General features: G+C 41.1%; 1 protein-coding gene across 1 annotated transcript in view; it reads right to left on the bottom strand.

Moving 5' to 3' along the window:
- Positions 1-8,246: 8,246 nt before the first annotated feature.
- PKP2 (plakophilin 2) overlaps positions 8,247-16,651 on the bottom strand; it is a 41,274-nt gene continuing 32,869 nt past the window's right edge. The window contains exons 8-13 of the mRNA XM_017804938.1: positions 15,674-15,835; positions 14,646-14,819; positions 13,925-14,078; positions 11,983-12,172; positions 10,961-11,048; positions 8,247-9,450 (exon numbers count right to left, since the gene is read on the bottom strand). Of these exons, the coding sequence (XP_017660427.1) occupies positions 9,382-9,450; positions 10,961-11,048; positions 11,983-12,172; positions 13,925-14,078; positions 14,646-14,819; positions 15,674-15,835 (837 nt within the window). The 3' untranslated portion in view covers positions 8,247-9,381. The remainder of the gene's footprint in view (positions 9,451-10,960; positions 11,049-11,982; positions 12,173-13,924; positions 14,079-14,645; positions 14,820-15,673; positions 15,836-16,651) is intronic.

Below are 16,651 nucleotides of genomic sequence, written 5' to 3'. Positions count from 1 at the left end.
AGCAGGAAGAAGGAGATGGCAAATGATGCAGTTATGGGGATGGTCTGCTAAATTCAGCCATAGGTGAAAGCCGGTGACAGGTAAGTGACCTGTTGTCATGAGGAAAAACAAGAATGCAGGGCTTTTAAATACCATTTACTCAGAAAGGTTGGAGCAGAGGTGTTTCCACAAACCATTCTGGTATGGTTTCTGAGAAGTATGTTTGGACAATTAGAGGACTCCAACAGCTAGAACAATATTACTGAAGATGCTTCCCAGCAAAGCTCTTTAGGAAATAATAAATAAGTGTAAGACATTTGCCATCAATCTCCTGTCCCATCAGAAATTATCTTGCATGTGAACAAAGTTTCAGTGAGCAAGGCTGCATCTCCTGATGTATCCCTTTCCAGTGAAGTGGCAAGGTGGAGAGCAATCCTGAGAGCTTCTGAAACCCCTTGCAACCAACAACAAGCTGTGTCTTATTTTAGGTGTGTCCAATCATTACAGGGACCATGTTCTTAAATTCGCTCTCACCCCACTTTGAGGATTCAGTTCTTTGTACATACAGGCAGTGCAAAACACCGGTGTGTGTCTGTGTGTGTGCACATGGAGCTTCCCTGCACTGCTACAGCCTTAACCCTCCCCACCTGGGCAGGGTTTGTAGACCTGTGAGCAACCATTGTACCAACACAGCTACTGCTGTAATGAAGAAGGACCCAAACAGATGTATCTCACTTAGTTTTGGCAAGAAAATACTCAAGCCACACTTGAAACATCCTTTGTTTTGAGATCTTTCCTTCCCTCAACCCTCTGCTGACTTTTCTGTGTCTGGGGACAGGCTTTGGGTTTTTATGGAGTTAAGCAGTTTGTTACCCTGATTCAGTGCTGAATTTAAGGGAGATGGAACTGACTTTGATGTGGGAGCAGAGATGGGACTGCTGGATTATTTCTGGTCTCACCTTTGTCAGAGAGATGTCACCTTCAGAGATTGTCTCCTAAGCCAGAGCAAGAATGGTTTGTACTTTATGGCATGCGTGGAGTTTTCATCCTGCCTATTGTACCCAGGCCTTTCCAAAAAAACATTAAGGGATTTATCTTGGTGAGGGAGGAATCATAGATTGCTTCATTTAGGAGGAGAGTTATTGTTATGGCCCTGAAAGAGAAAAAATGTTGCAAGATCTTCATAGAAACCCTCCTTTTCTTTTCCTCCTTGCCTTCTTCTTCTTACCCTAAAAAAGCTACTGTTAAATGACATGCCTGTAAAAATTAAACTGTCCCCCAATAAAGATGTCTTTGCTTAAAGGACAACAACACAAGTCAGTGTAACCTATGGGCTATTTGCTGCCCTTTTTGTGGACAGCAGGTCATACTGAGCTTTGCTTGCACCCAGAGCTAAACATCCTGGGGACTGCCTGGGGTGAAGGAAAAGAAGCCTTGCCAGTGATGCTGCTAGCAGTCAGGAGGGTGTCTTCTTGCCCAAACCATGGGGTCATGAGCATTTAACAAGAAATTAATATTTAACAAGAATTGTGGTAAAACATTTCTCTGGCTTGGGATGTTACATTGATTTTTAATTTTATTTTTTTTTTTGTGTCTACCAAGAAAAAAATTCTAGCAAGGGTCCTCCTACCAGATCGCAGGCGTGGAAACAGAGAAAAATATACACTACTGCAGGTGGTTGGTATAAACACATGGTTCATTGGGGACCATTGTCCAGGGCTACACCTTACTTACCTTTGTTTTCTTTCCTGGCTGGTAATCAGCTAACTGCTGTTTGCCAACTGTAATGGAGAGCCTGAGAGCAGACATGCACCTTCCAAGAATTTTGCCAACCACAGTGGACATGGTGTTTGATTGATGCTGCTAAATGTATTTTTTTCCATAAGGTGAGTGCTCACAGGACGGATATAAAGCAGCTGTTTGCCCTGGTGCTGTTCAGAGCCCACCAGGTTGCTGTATTGTGCTCACCCTGAATTTATTCAAATGATCCTTGCCAAGGCGTCTGTCCCACTGCTCCACATGCAGACAGGTAGAGACTCATATGGCTCTGGGATGGGGCAGAGGTGGTTGCCATGAGTCAGGAAGCTCCCTGGCCTTATGGGAAAAGTGGGTGTACACAGTGACAGAGCATCCACCACGTGCCTGCCATTTTGTCACTGAAATCACACAGTGAAACTTGCCTATGAAAGAGTAAATATTCCTCCAAAGCTGCTCCAGTGCTGTGCTGTGTTGGATCAGGCTGGGGGTTCTGGACTGTTTTATGTCATTCTGAATCAGGATAGTGGGGTTTGAAGGCACTTCTCCATTGCAAAAATACACAAAGTGGGGCTAAACCTTTAAATCTACATATAAATACCTTGGATCAGGCTACCTCAGATTGTAATGCTCTTTCTCCTCCTTTTTTTTTTTAATGCCTATTTAACAAATATACATCTGTAGCCACTGCAGTAGATGTGAAGAACACAAGGTTGCCCATAAAACACAGGTGCATACCTTTCAGTTGCACTAAATAGCTCTTTTTTTATAGGTGAGCACATTATAGATTTTAGAATTCATTGTGGCCTATTTATTATCCATAATTATCCCTCCAATAATTTAATTACAACCCTAAGGTAATGGTGAATTTGTCCACCTCTCTTCATAACAGTAGAAAATAACTGATGTAATCAGGTAACGTGTCCTTGGTGGATGGGCAATCCGTGCTGTGTATTCAGAAGGCACAGCACTGGTCAGGCTGCTGGCTCACAGATGTGGCTGCACAAGAGACAAGTGCCAGACTGGTGCTGGCTTCCCTCTGCTCAGTGTGCAGGACCTCAGAAACCTGCAAAACAAATGCCCTCAGCAATGCCCAGTCCGTACACCTTGGCAATTTCCACTCCAGCTTCTCGTTTGCTGCAGGTAGTAGTTGGAAAGAGAGTTGTGTGCAACCCTGTCAAGGTTTGAAGTGAAGGTCTCCTGAGATGAGTCCTCCTTGCTGGAGGTACTGGAAGTGCCTCTGACCTGGCATCCAGATGGTCTTGCTTTCTGCCAAGCGAATTTCAGAGCTCCTGATATTTCTCCTTTCTTTTCCACACCACTTGCTTGGTCTTTCTCACTTTAACAATTTACCTACTCATAATTTTTTTTGCCAAGGTAGCATTTGCTGCCTGATCCCGTCCAGTAACACCTCTTACCAGTGAGAAGCCAGCTATTTTCCCTCCTCCCCATGCTCCAGCTTTCCTGACCACTCCTCAGTGAATCACTCTGGCATTTAAACTTCTTTCAAACGCCTCTGCTCCAAGTCTTTCACACCAGAGGACAATTTTTCCTCCGTTGCTTTGTGTCATTTAAACTGTGTCAGAACTTTTGCAATAACACTCACATGAACACTCCTGCTGTCCAGAGCACCAGTTTTTGACTGCCAGGTTTCAAGTAATTTCAGGTCGAGTAGTAGCACCATTAAAACAAAACAAAACAAAACTAAACAAACAAAATCCCCCCTACAACAATGTTGCTTGAAAATATTGGTTTGTACATTATCCTTGTCAGAAACATGTATATCATTAGACCTGACTTTCTCATCTTAGCCTCCCTCTATTTTAAAAACTCTAATTTTTGTCCATACGCTTTTAAGATAACAAATATAATCTTATTAATAAAACAGTATTTCAAGGCTATATGTATCATAGTCTACAGCAGCTTTTTTTCTAAGCATCAGAAAAGAAGAAACTTCTTAAGAATCTCTATTTTAATTTTCAAAAAGACATGATAAAATTCTCGTAATCCCAGCTTTCATTTCAAGCGTGAAGCAGGAGCCGGATGACACACCTAATCCAACGTGCAGACAGAGAGCAGACAGCCCACGTGGCCACCCAGTCCCTCCTCAAGGATAAGGGTTGCCTTTGAAAGGCTCCATTGTTCTCACTGCAGCATCCCACGTGTTGTAACTGCAACTGCAACGCAAAGGAACGCAAAGGTAACCAAGAGCACAAATGCACAACACAGCAACTATGCTGCCAGGCAACATCTTTATTACAAAGGGGAAGTTTGATGAAGAAAAAGCCTGTTTCATCTTTATACTATTTCTTCAGTTTAACAGCTTTTTTTTTTCCCCCTATAAAATCTGCTTCAATCTCGGTTACAGATCATTCATCTTGCATTCTGAATCCAAGGTTCTTCAGCCTTAAGAAGGCTGTGTGGGCTTTCAGCTCGTACACATGCCTGATGTCCAGAATTTTGAGTTAAAACTCAAGTGTGCTCATGTATCCTGAGGCACAGTGTGAGTTCCAGGCAGAGTTCAACAGTGATACTACAACATTACTGATTTATTTAGTTGTTATTCCAAGCCAAACATAGCTATTCTGGCTGGGGCCCATTGTCTTATGACCTTCAGGGGCTTCAGAAAGTTTCTGAACTTTCTGAAAGATTTTACCCTCCTTGGCAGCAGCTAAAAAAGCCCCTTTCACTCTTTATTATTTTTTCTGTGTTTGCCCAGACTTGGCTATTTCAATTTTTGGTGAAAGCACAATAAGACATATTTTTGAGGGTCAAACAATTAAATTTCTCCAGAACTGGGCAAGACCTCTAATCTCTTACTTAAGTAACAGGAGGTCCAAGATGTCTAAGTACAATCAAGGCAGTAGTGGTGTCCTTCTGAACCCCAGACATCAAGAGTAGACTGGAGACTTTTGAGGCCATCACCTTTCAAGGTGTGAGTGGTGGCAGTTTGACTCACAGTCCTCTGGGTAATTACAGCTTAGAGACTGTAGAAGGCAGGCCTAGGTAAGAGAGGGCCTTGTGCAATTTCAGAGGCAATATGTGGTGAGCATGGAAAAAAGAGCATGGAGATGAGCACTGTATTTGGAACTGGTGTTGTCCCTGTTCCCCTTTGTGGCCATGGTGCTGCCTGCTCTGTGACCAAGGGCATGGGCACGTTCAGAAGCCCCTGATGCCTTGGGGGTGTTTGCAGTATTGGCTCTAAATTGTAGCTGCTGAGGACATGCCTGCTTCCTCTTTCTATCTGTGGATATTTAGGCTGGACTGATGACTAAGAAAAATAAGATAGAAATAAGGGAATGGGAGATTAGGCATAATAACTGAAAAATTGTTGAACAAAGATTAAGTTCCTAAACTTGAATTATTTACAGTCACATCGGATGCAGCTGAAGAAAGGATAAAAGCAAACTCTAATTTCTGATCTTGAGCTTACAATACCTTAATGTGTATATTACAGTGCTTTTAGCTCTGAACATGTGAAATAAGATAAAATTAGTTTTTTTCTCCTTCATATGCAAACCTATTAAAATATCCAAAGGATGACTGTAGAGAATGGCAAAACCCTGATCTGTGTATACTGCCTGCACTAAAGCCCTTTCTGCCTTTGGTGTATTTGAGCAAATCTCCCTGCTGCGTTTTCAGTGGGCAGATTCTGTGCAACATCTAAAACAATATGCCAGGTGTAACTCACATGGTTGTACAACACGTGATTCTTCAGGACTTCTCCTGGGTGCACTGTGAGGTTGAGCTCAAACATGCATTTCCTTCAGTTGATTTCTGCCGCTGTTTCCAGACCTTTGTATCATATCAGATGATGCCTTAAGGTCATGTTATCTTCCCTATGGGATGGGTCTGGAGTATGAGTCAGGAATGTAAACTGAGACGTTAATCAGTAGCAATTAAAGCAAAAGAATGGAAGAGCAGCTGCTGTAGTTGAAATAACTTAGGAAACATCAGTATCAACACTTTGCATGGCTTGTGCATGATTCACTGTGCGACTGTGCTCATCAGGCTGTCTCATGAACCCTCCCCCAGGAGAGCTGTGAAATGATTCTGTCAGGCTTTTTGTTCCCGAAACCTTAAGGTGGGAAAAGGTTAATGCTTCTGGCAATGCTTCTGGAACCTAAGGGCTAAGCCTGGTAAAAAGCAAACAGGCAGCCTGCCTACCATCAGCTTTAATGGATTGCCTTCTGAGGATGAGCTTCCAGGCTAAGCAGTGGCCAGTGAAAAAGTTGGGGTTCTTGTATCATGGCTTATGATGATGCTGCTTCATCTCACCTCTAGTTTTCTGTGGGCCCAGAAGGGAAGATTGAACCTTTCTTACAAGATAGCATGTTCCTACTCAAAAGGAAAACCACACAAAAAGAGCCAAGTAACCTAAAACCTCTGTTCATGTATAATATAATGCAATATTTTACATAGTTTAATTCTATTTAGGAAGGGAGAGAGAAGAAAAAGCAGTAATATTTAGATGCAATGACAGTAGGAAAAAAGGTAGGAGGATGAAATGAGGAAAGGAATAACTAATTCTCTGGCAATGAATTAATGTCTATATTCTCTAGTATCTACTACCAAATTATCCATCCTGTTTAAAGATTTCTACTAAAACAATTCAGTGAAAGATGGTTGTACTGGGTTGTGGTTAAGACACAAGAAAAGAGGACCTGGGGTCAATTCCTTATTAAGCCAAAGACACTTTGGGCACTGCTCAGTATGTTTAAATTCAAGGTTTCTCAGGAAAAGAGAAAGTGGGAATGTTCTATTTCTCAAGTCCGAGACTATGGTGAGAATGATTCTAACTATTTTTGAGATCTTCAGTGGCCCATGATGAAGTTTACTGGCAAATACCAATTAAAGAGAGGTGAAAACAGAAGATGCTGGGTGGTTTGACAGATCCGCAACACTGGACAAAGAAAGCCATGACATATCTTGAAAGTAAAAACAAATTATTTGCAGGAGCACTCTGATGCCAACGGGAGCATTACACAGCTTGTCTTCAGTAACACTGTCCCGCTGTAGAAAAGTCTAAGTCTCCAAACACAGATTTAATTTAAAAATGAATTTGCCCTTTTAAAGGAAGGGGTAAGGCTTGAAAATACATTTGCTGAATCCCAGCAAGTAGGTTCACTAATAACAAAAAAACCAAAGACAGATTTTTTGCATTAGAGAGAGCACTTTATTATTTCTCTGACTAACATGCTTTGTTTTCTTTGGAGACCTGCTGAAATGTTTTTGATTGCATACAAGTAGGAGATCAGTTGTAATAAGGCGTGTCTCTGTTTCTCATGTTTTTGCCCGGTCTGAGATACTTTGTAACTTTGGAACTTGCTTTGATTTTAAAGGGACACTATCATAGAATCAGAGAATCATTTAGGTTGAAAAAGACCTTTAAAATTACTGAATCAATAGAAACAACCACAAAAGTTTGCATTCCTTTCATAAGGAAAATCATCTTACTGGGAGATAGTCATACTAAACAGGGTATTTAAAAGTACCCGGCATTGTTTGTTTTGTTTCTTTTAAATACCTTGTGAGTTTCACAGAACTAAACCAGTGCTTGAGTATTTCTAAAAACAGCTTTCCTGATCTTTAGACTGCAATTCTTCATTCCCATGCTACTCTGTATTCAGGTTTACTCTTTGTATATTAATTTTGCCTACCACTTCTTTCTGGGCAGTAAAAGTAGACTTGTCCAGGTTTCCTGGTGTTTATTCAGTTGTGGCACATGCAATGTTACTTGGGTTAACAAGTTAGAAGAAAAACTTAGATTTTAATTGCCTGTTTTCTACCATATTTTAAAAAGTTATAAAAACAATTTCCTCAACATGAGGCGCTCTAAGTTCCCTTCCCCTGTGTTGTTTTTGGACCTGTAGTATTTTGAATATGACCTCTTAAAAAAAAACAATAGTATTTTTAAAACCTCCTTCTGGAATGCATTTGATTTGAGTTATTCAAAGCAAATGTGGAGGACTAACAGACCTATGAAAATGATCTGTGATGGGAAAACAGGGTTGTTTGCTTACCTCCCCAGGGCACATTCAGTTCTGGGTGCACGTGTGGGACCTTCTGGGAATCCTCCGAGAACAATGTGCATCTACCAGCAGAATTTAGGTCCCTGATATCCAGAAATATGTTTGGACACAACGCAATGTCACAGTCTATTGTCTTAGTTTCTGGTAGGAGCTAGACCTTTAGCCAGGAGTGTTGAAATGAAGAGGCCTGATGGCCTCCTCTGCATCAAAGGATTGCACATCTTCTTCTGGACAAGAACAGCTGTAATAGCTCCTATGCCAGCAGTTTGGAACGAGGGCACAGGACGGGCTCTGTTCAAGCAGCAAGGCTTAAAAATACGTATGAGAAAATCTTCATTGCCATAAAGGTAGTTCACCTCCCCTGATTTCAGAAGAGGAATGCCAGATAATGTCAGCTGATAACCCAATCCCCATCCTATCATATATTTATATATTAATTTCCTGTTGGTTTAATGGACAGTTGAACTACTGGGGTTTTTGTGAGAAAAATCTGACTTATTGAAATCGCAAATGTGGTTTTTTTTAGTGCTTCTTTACCCTCTCTGAGCATCATATCATGGTAACAGTTTTTAGGTGCTTAGGATTTTTTTTCCCTCCTGTTGTCTATTCCCACATGTGCAGACATAGTCCTAGTTATCACATTGCATGTAAGTGCTGTAGGGAGGGTGATTATTTCATGTAAGAGAATATGGAGCAGGATCAGCATTCCTTAAGCAGCACAGAGCCTAACCTCTTGTGTGTGTGTCTATTAATTCAAAAACAAAGGCAAGATTCCACTCCCTTTACTATATATAATCAAAAGAATTATTTTGATATTGCAATTTTTTTAAAATAATCACTGAATCACCCGCAAATAATTTCCCCACCAACTAGTAAAGAATGATGGGCCCAAATTAAGCCTAAAGTTTCTGAAACGCAGTGTCTTAAACCTAGTGGTTCTAGTCAAAACCCCTTCTGGACAAAATTGCAAGAGCCACGTGAGGGAGGATGAGAGGAGAAAGAGATGATAAGATCTATGTAAAATCAGTTTTGCTGCTGAGGAAATCTCAAATGAAAGGGGCTTAAGAACCAGTGAACCCATGAATACAAGCAATACAAAAATAATAATTTTAACTTCATTGGTGCTCTTATAATGCAGGCAGCGAAACAGCTTCTTGTGCATACTCATGGAGTCTGGAGATTCTTATGTAGCTTGTGGGAAAAATAAGAGGGTGAAAGACTACTAAGTCCTGAGCAGTGCACTTGATGCTTATCCACTGTAGAAAACTATTTGTATAAAACAGTCTGAAAAGAATTTGCTGCCGATCAGCATTTCAAACTTCTCTGCATAGATCAAAGGCAGTCATCTGGAGCTCTGACTAGTGGTAAACCTGGATGAAACTTCACCTCAGACATCCTGAAGAATCCATCTTTGGTTTTTCTTATATTGATATATACAGTGACAACAAGGTGATTAGGACTAAAAACTCCAAAAAGCTACTCTCCGGTCACTCAAGTCTTTATATAAAATCACAATATCTTTTTTTTTCTGGTTCACAATGGCAACACCAACCACGTGAAGATAGTTATGTTAACTGGTGTATGATCTCGTTTGTCTTCAGTGGTATGTTCTGATTCAATCTCTCAGCGAGTTATAGGCTTTTGTGGTCCGGGTGTTGATGAAATCCGCCTTCTTAAAGTCAGCCTTTGGAATGAAAGAAACAGAATAATCCATTATCTTCAGTGCTGATTCTGCAAGGAAAGGGTGGGTTCAGCTGTCTAAAAGCTAGATATGGAGCCATGGTAGGGGTCTAGGCAGAGTCCTCTACAGTCACAGAGACAGTCACATCTCCATTTAGTCTAAGACAAGTGAGATGAATAATTGGAGTTGCTTAACTCTCTCCACTGACTGTACCAGGAGCCTGTTCTTCTAGCTCAGCTCTACAGACTCTGAGCTCTCAGGTGACTAATGCCAGCTGAGATTAACATTATCAGAACAAACAGTACAGGGCAATGCCAAAATTGCTCAGGACTTTATCCATCCCATTGGATCAAGTAACTTCTGTTGTTTATTAGCCTGACTTGTCAAAAATATCTAGGCATTAGGTGGTTTGCAGTTTTCAGTGCCATACCCGGTGTCTCTAGGGGACCTGATTTGCACAGGAACAACAAGTAATCTGAGTTTTGAAACTCAGATCTGACAAATGTGTCTTATAGGTATACCTAAACTACCAGTGACTTCAGAAAATTCATACCATACTGCCGTACAGTAAAGTCAGGAATGTAGTTGTAAAAAACCAGGGATGACAAAATGTAGTTAAGAATTTATATGGGTACAGTACTCTCATTCTTGAGCACAGATTTCTGGCTTGTGGGGAAGTAAACTGCTGAGTGTGATGCAACACTGTTAAAGCATATTATGCTAAGTAACTTTCTTAGAGCAAATTTCAACAGAAAATCTACAAAAAGAAACAGCCAACTAATAAATGCTGAAGGCTACCTTGAGAACATGGAATAGTTTTAGGTTACAGGGAATTTTAGGTGACAATTATGAACAGCAAACAAACAAGGATTGAAAACAGTTTGAAATGCAGGATGAAGGTAGGTAGGTTGAATTCAATCAGCTGTGTACTGAAAAAGTGGTCACAGAGCTTCAGGGGAAAGAAAAAAAAAAGGAAACTGGTTTGTTGTCTGACTCATGCTGGTCATTTCTTGTTTGATTTTGACTATGGCAGTAAATATTTGCCAACACCTTTCCCAGGCCCTAGTTTTCTGCCTACACGTGGGCTACCAGATCACACAAATAAGAAGAATAAAACTGCTCTGGTTTCAAAGCAGGAAGCTGCCTCGCCCTGCTTTTGCTTTTGCTGGCACTTTACACCCTCTGTGCCAGGTCGGTTCAGTCAGTGGTGGATGGTCACCTACTAAGCATCACTTCTCACCATCTGACACTTCTGACAGGCAGCAGCAACAGTTTTCGTAAACTTTGGCAGTGGATTTAAAACCACACAGGGAGGGAACATGAATGCAGATGAGCAAAAATTAAGGCCATGCATTACTCAGGCAGCATAAGTAATAGGAAAACCAAATTCAGAGACCACTTGAAATCCTATTGATTCTTAAATGTGTGGAATTGCTAAGGGTCCCAGAGGACAAATGAGAGAGTTCTAGGTCCGAAAGGACATTATGTGTTGTTGTTCTAACCTGGATCTTACCTTTTTGTAAGCGTTGTGGAGATCAGTATGTGACCACAGGGAGTAGAGGAGGACTGAAGCAGCCCTACTAGCTTTGCTGAACATGTTACTGCAATTTTGCAAAAAGAATGATAAAACATATTTCATATTTCAATTTCCATGTCATAATCACAGTGCATGTACAGACTTCAACAAACGTAACCTTGTAGCATTTGTCCTGTCTCTCTTTGCTCCTAAATGCTGCTTTCCTAGTCTTTAGGTATAGTAGCATGTTTCATGCCATCCTGATTACTGAAACAAATGAAAGTACTTTGTAGGCTACATTTCAGAGCAGCCATCACACTATTAATTTTCAGTTGAGGAAAATACACTCAGCATAACAAGCATTTGAAAGAATCTTTCCAGTAGGTAAAATCTCTGGTTAGTTAAACAAGATTTAAACTACTTGGGGCCTCATGAAGCCTCCTTTATTGAGATTAATTTCCTCTTTCATTTTGTAAAGAGAGAGGAAGGCAAACAGCATCATTATTCATATTCTTAAAGCATTAATTATCTTTTGAGTAAATACTGATTGCATATGATTACCTATTAAAGAATGATTAAATTTTGAATCTATTTTCTAAAATGCTACCTTATAAATTATTTTTAAGTACAGGTCTGTAAGTTTTATAAAATGTATCCCTGCACTTCACTCTAAAGTTTATCAGGACTGTGTTACAATCAACGGGAAAGACAGAAACTTTTTGGGTACAGATAAGATCTGATGGTCAGTCACTCTATGCACCAGAACACAGATAATGTTGTGCAGTTATCTTTTGAGGAGTTACTTAAAATTCTGGAACATGGTCAATTTAGCTGAGGATGGAACAGTTGCAAGAGATGTTTCTGTATCTCCCAACATGTGCAATTCTATTCACATCGCTTGTTTAAGCTGTCCTGTACCTTGAGATGAAGTGTTTTTTCTCCCCAAGAGGCAGAGAGGTTGCAGCTTCTTTCTTGCCCAGGAAAAGAAGGAAGAGGGTAAGATTTCTCGACCACCTTACCTGTCATTCATGCTGATGGCAATAATCTTTGGCAGCCCATCAGCACTCAGGAGAAGCCGTGCATTGTGTGAGCTGCTCTGTGTGAGATTGTACAAGGTGTAGCAGGTGGACGCTGTGGTTTCACAAGCAATGTCAGACCCTGGGATAGACTCAGGAAGTACTGCGACCAAATCAGGCAAAACTTCTCTAGCTACAGGTTGGAAGAGAGACAAGCAATTCCATTACCAACAGGTGCAGGTTTATGTAGGGGTCCTACCTTTTTCCTGCCATTCTCACCTAGCAGGGTGCTGTGTGCTCTCTCAACAGTCATGGTTTTGTACCTGCATTACATCCCCATAACTTGGGTTAGGCTGCATCCACACTAACTCAGACACTCACTGTGCAATTTGCCTCATACAGAATACATTAATGCCTCGTGTGCTGTAGTGTGGTCACCAGGCATGTGCCAGCAGCAGGCTGCCCCTTCCCAGGGAACCCTCTGTGTCCCAGAGGTAATCAGGGGTATAGTGATGGACAGCAAACTGAGAAAGGGTGACTGCAGCACAACTTTCTGAACCAGTGTGTAAGCTGTTTATTTAAGAATGACATCATATTCTGAAGTCCATCCCTACTAAAGAAACACCTCATCACTTTGACCAGACTGTTCATTCCTTCAGATGGGTGACAAGGTTCATGCATCAGGCAAAGCAATTATGTCAGACGTGATAGTCCACTATTTTCTCCATTAGTAAATCAAGAAAGGCAATTTTCAGAAAGCTTGATCAATTTAGACACATATCTAGAAAACAGTATGCCTTTCCAGATGTGTTTTGAACTAAATTTTTTTTAGGAATTTGACCTGAATGCACACATGCTCTCAGTCAATCACAAAGAATACATTTTCATGGAGAAAAGGTTCACCTGAAATTCCCCCAGTTGTCTCTACTATAGGTGAAGTAAGAAAATGACTGTGACTGTGCAAGATGAAGCATCTGTCTCCAAAGCTTTGTGCTATTCTATCTTTCCCACACTCTTTCATAAATTATTTTTTCTGATGAAATTTCAGCTTCTCATCAGTTTAATTTCTATTCTGTCTGGGAGATTCACTACTTGTAATTTTTAACACCATATGGATTATCCCTTCAAAATCAGCTCAACAACGTTCTAATATTTTCATTAATAGGGAATGTTCTCTAAGGATTAAACAGTGCCCAGGAGACTGTTCTGCAGAATTCTGGAGGTTAATCTGCCCCATGAACCATCTGTATGCCTGTAATTTCCCCTTTTCCTTTGGTGGGAACACAGAAGAGGACAACAATTACGTGAATTCATTTTGTCCTATCAGTAGGAAAAAATTTCAAATACACATTAAATTGAAATGAGAATACTCAGAATAGAAACGGCTTCTATTTAGGAATAAGATCCTTTAAAAAGACTGAATTATTTTTTCTATAGCACCTTCTAGCTTCCATTCTGACAAACATTTTGTGGGAAAACTGTGTGAGCTGCAAGCTTCCAAAGTTTTGTGTCTAAATAGAAGGAAATATGACCTTTGCTAGAAGAATTAGAGATGCACTGTGATTTCTAGCAAAGCATTACATAGCTGTGGCAGCACAGAAGCTGGCACTCACCTTCCTTTACCCTATTTTAAGCAGAAGAAAAACTCCCTCTCCAAATCTGCACAGATTTTACTTCCATTATGTATTCTTAAAAATAGCAGCAATGGAAGTACCTGACGAGGAATACACAATATAGAGAAAACTTGAGGTTAAAGTCCTCCTTAGGCAAAACTCTTTATTTTAAACCCCGTAAAATGGCTGCAAGTATCTGGCGTAAAGATCTACTCAACTCACACGGATCAGGGTTTTTTTTGGGGGCATTTCTTTTTTTTTTTTTTAAGGAAGGAAATTTGAAGGTAAAGAGAGCAGAGAGCGCCCAAGAGACAATGCCAGTCTTTGCTCACCTATATCGTTTTGCAGAGAGGTGTTGCGAGACAAGTTCCTGAGCAGTGACACTGCTGTCTTCTTTACTGCAGGGTGACTTACATGCAGCATAGTTCGGATGCTTGGAAGGCCATTTGCCTTTTGAACAACAGTCCGGGCCACCGCAAAGGGCATCTGTAAAAGGGCACGTGGCAATACTGTGTCATTACCATGAACGTACGGCCTCAGAAAAACCCACACGCAGAGGGTTCTCTACATCACGTTAAGCACGTTTAAAATAGTTTAAATTCAGAGCTACATATCAGCTGCAATGGAAAAGGAAAGTTTTGAGCCCTCTTTCTCCCATGTGCTCTTTGGCCAGTTCCTCAGAGTCGTTATCTTCTTCACAAAAGTGATCTGCTGTTGTGTCAGAGCCTTCCGCTCCCCACGGGAGTACGTTCCACAACATGACTTTTTCGGTGCTTTTAACATCTGCTCATCCCTCCCATCGTGTAATGAATTAGCAAATTCCACACATGGAGATATGCACAGAGTGAGAAGAAGCAGGGCCCGTGTTTGCCAAGCAAGGAAACACTACAAAGCTGGTTGTGACTTTCCCTTCAATGTTCTTCAATTTCCTTGAAGATGTCAGTGAGACAGCGTTATTTGAGCTCAGGGCAGTGGGCGTGTTGCACTGCAGCCCTGAACTCTATGCATTCACATTAAGAACTAAATGATCAGAAAAATGTAATGCTGACTTACTGGTCCGGTGCCAGCTGTGAGGTTCTGAAGAGCTCCCAGGGATGCTTCCTGGGTGTAGTTTCTGGTGCTCTTCGCTATTAAGGAGAGATATATCCTAATCAGTGTAGAATGCCAGAGCGATTCAACACCTTTGGGATTGCTCTTTTCCTCAGGTAGAGGGGTGTCCTGGTGCTTCTAAACATGTAAACAGATCAAGCCTTTAGAAACAGCGACCTTATATGACTTAATGCATCACAAACTAAACTAGCCATTTTGTAACTCTCTATGACCAGGTTATTTGCAGATTGTCAAGTTGTGAGCTCATATAATAATGTGTAAGATTTCAGTATTTAATGATACTGGCCACTCAATCAAAATAAAAGGAGATAGGTATGGGGGAAGCTGTTTCTCATCTCTCAGCAACTGATGTTAGGGGCTGAGACCAAGGAGAAACAGAAATGCACAGCTAGTTGTACTGTGGGTGGAGCAGGAGAAGGCACAACACACTCCAGCAAAACCAAGGGATGGGGAAGGGTTATCAATCTTTTTTATGTTGCTTTTGCCATCCCCTAGTACTGTTTTCCCTCCAGCTATTCCCAGTTGTCAAAATATTAGTGATCTGTACCACATGGCATTGAAAAGAAGAGGTCCTGAGATAGCCCAAACCCCAGCAAGTCGTGGAAGTGGCAAGTCATTCTGTGCTGGTTTCACTGGCGAAAAAACCATCACAACACCCACTCACTGGGAGGGCACTTGCACAGTTGCTGTACATGGCACAGATACGACTTAGATCCATCAGAGGGGATGAAGCCGAGTGGCAGTATTCCTCAGCTAATGGAACAGTGTTTTTTATATGTCAGTGTCACCAGCAGCAGCCGGAAGAGATAATTGGTGTCAAGTAGGACTATCAATAAATTTGCATTTTTGGGGCAAGTAAGTGTCATGCTATCGGATACATCAATAACAAACTTAGGTAGATTACAGTGTTATTCTCCAGAGGTTACTATAACTGATTAACCAAATGAGATGTAACTAAACATGCACTTTACCTCTTTTACTTTTCTGCTCCGTGTTCCAAAACAGCCTGGTGTTTTATCATTGCTAGAAATATTTCTTCTTTGCATATATATGCTCTGGGCATAGCTCTCAGGGAGCTCTGTCTCTAGCTGGTAGGAAAGATTGTGAAGAATGCACACACAGTTTTCTGTGGCCTAAAATAACAAAAGAACAGAAATTGAAAGATTTGGCATGCATTGAAGGGACATGTATAGACATGGGAAGAGCTTTTGTTTTTGGATCTTCAACAACTAACTGCAGAGCTTCTAATGCCTTATGGAAGAGCTGGGCTTCATGCCAGTGATCCACAAGACTGCATTTACGCTGATAAATTAAACATGCCCTGGGATGTTCCCGAGCACTGAGGCCAGCTGGCACACAGGGCTTGCATTTAGAGTGGGGTGCATGCCTGCTGGAAATGGTCCTGGGACATTATAATTCCTGAATTGTGCCTGGGAAGTGTTTGGGCGAGTGCTATTTGACACAGACCAGAAGTGTGCCAAGAAATGTTTAAGAGCTTAAGAGTAAAGATGATCATGTACAAACCCTGCTGTACCATCAGCAAAAGGAAAGCTTTGTATCTTTCCCAAGGAGGAAGTTTTTTTTTCTGTGGTAGAATGCCTTCTTAAATAAGATGTTCCTTTCTAAACACAGCTAAGGTCAGGTATACAATTTCTGAGTGATGAGTCTATGGCAAATGGCTTTATTACCAGCTCCTCCTTTTTTGAAAGTAAAAAAGGAATAAGTGGTTTTAAGACAGAATGCAACAAGGAGCTATTGGCACAAGTGTAATGTGCTGGATTCTCCCTGAAGCTAATGGCACTAAATACAAGGAGATGCTCAAGCAACTAATCCTAGAATAGAGCTGTAAATGTGCAGTAATTACCATTACATGGCACAAGTTACAGCAGGCACACTAGAAGTGCCTTGCAGGCTTCAGATAACTTTGTCATAAGCGAAGGTTGGTCTTC

The sequence above is a fragment of the Lepidothrix coronata genome, unplaced genomic scaffold, assembly GCF_001604755.1.
Source record: "Lepidothrix coronata isolate B3197 unplaced genomic scaffold, Lepidothrix_coronata-1.0 Scaffold10, whole genome shotgun sequence".
Taxonomy (NCBI): domain Eukaryota; kingdom Metazoa; phylum Chordata; class Aves; order Passeriformes; family Pipridae; genus Lepidothrix; species Lepidothrix coronata.
This window is presented reverse-complemented; position numbering and strand designations above follow the sequence as displayed.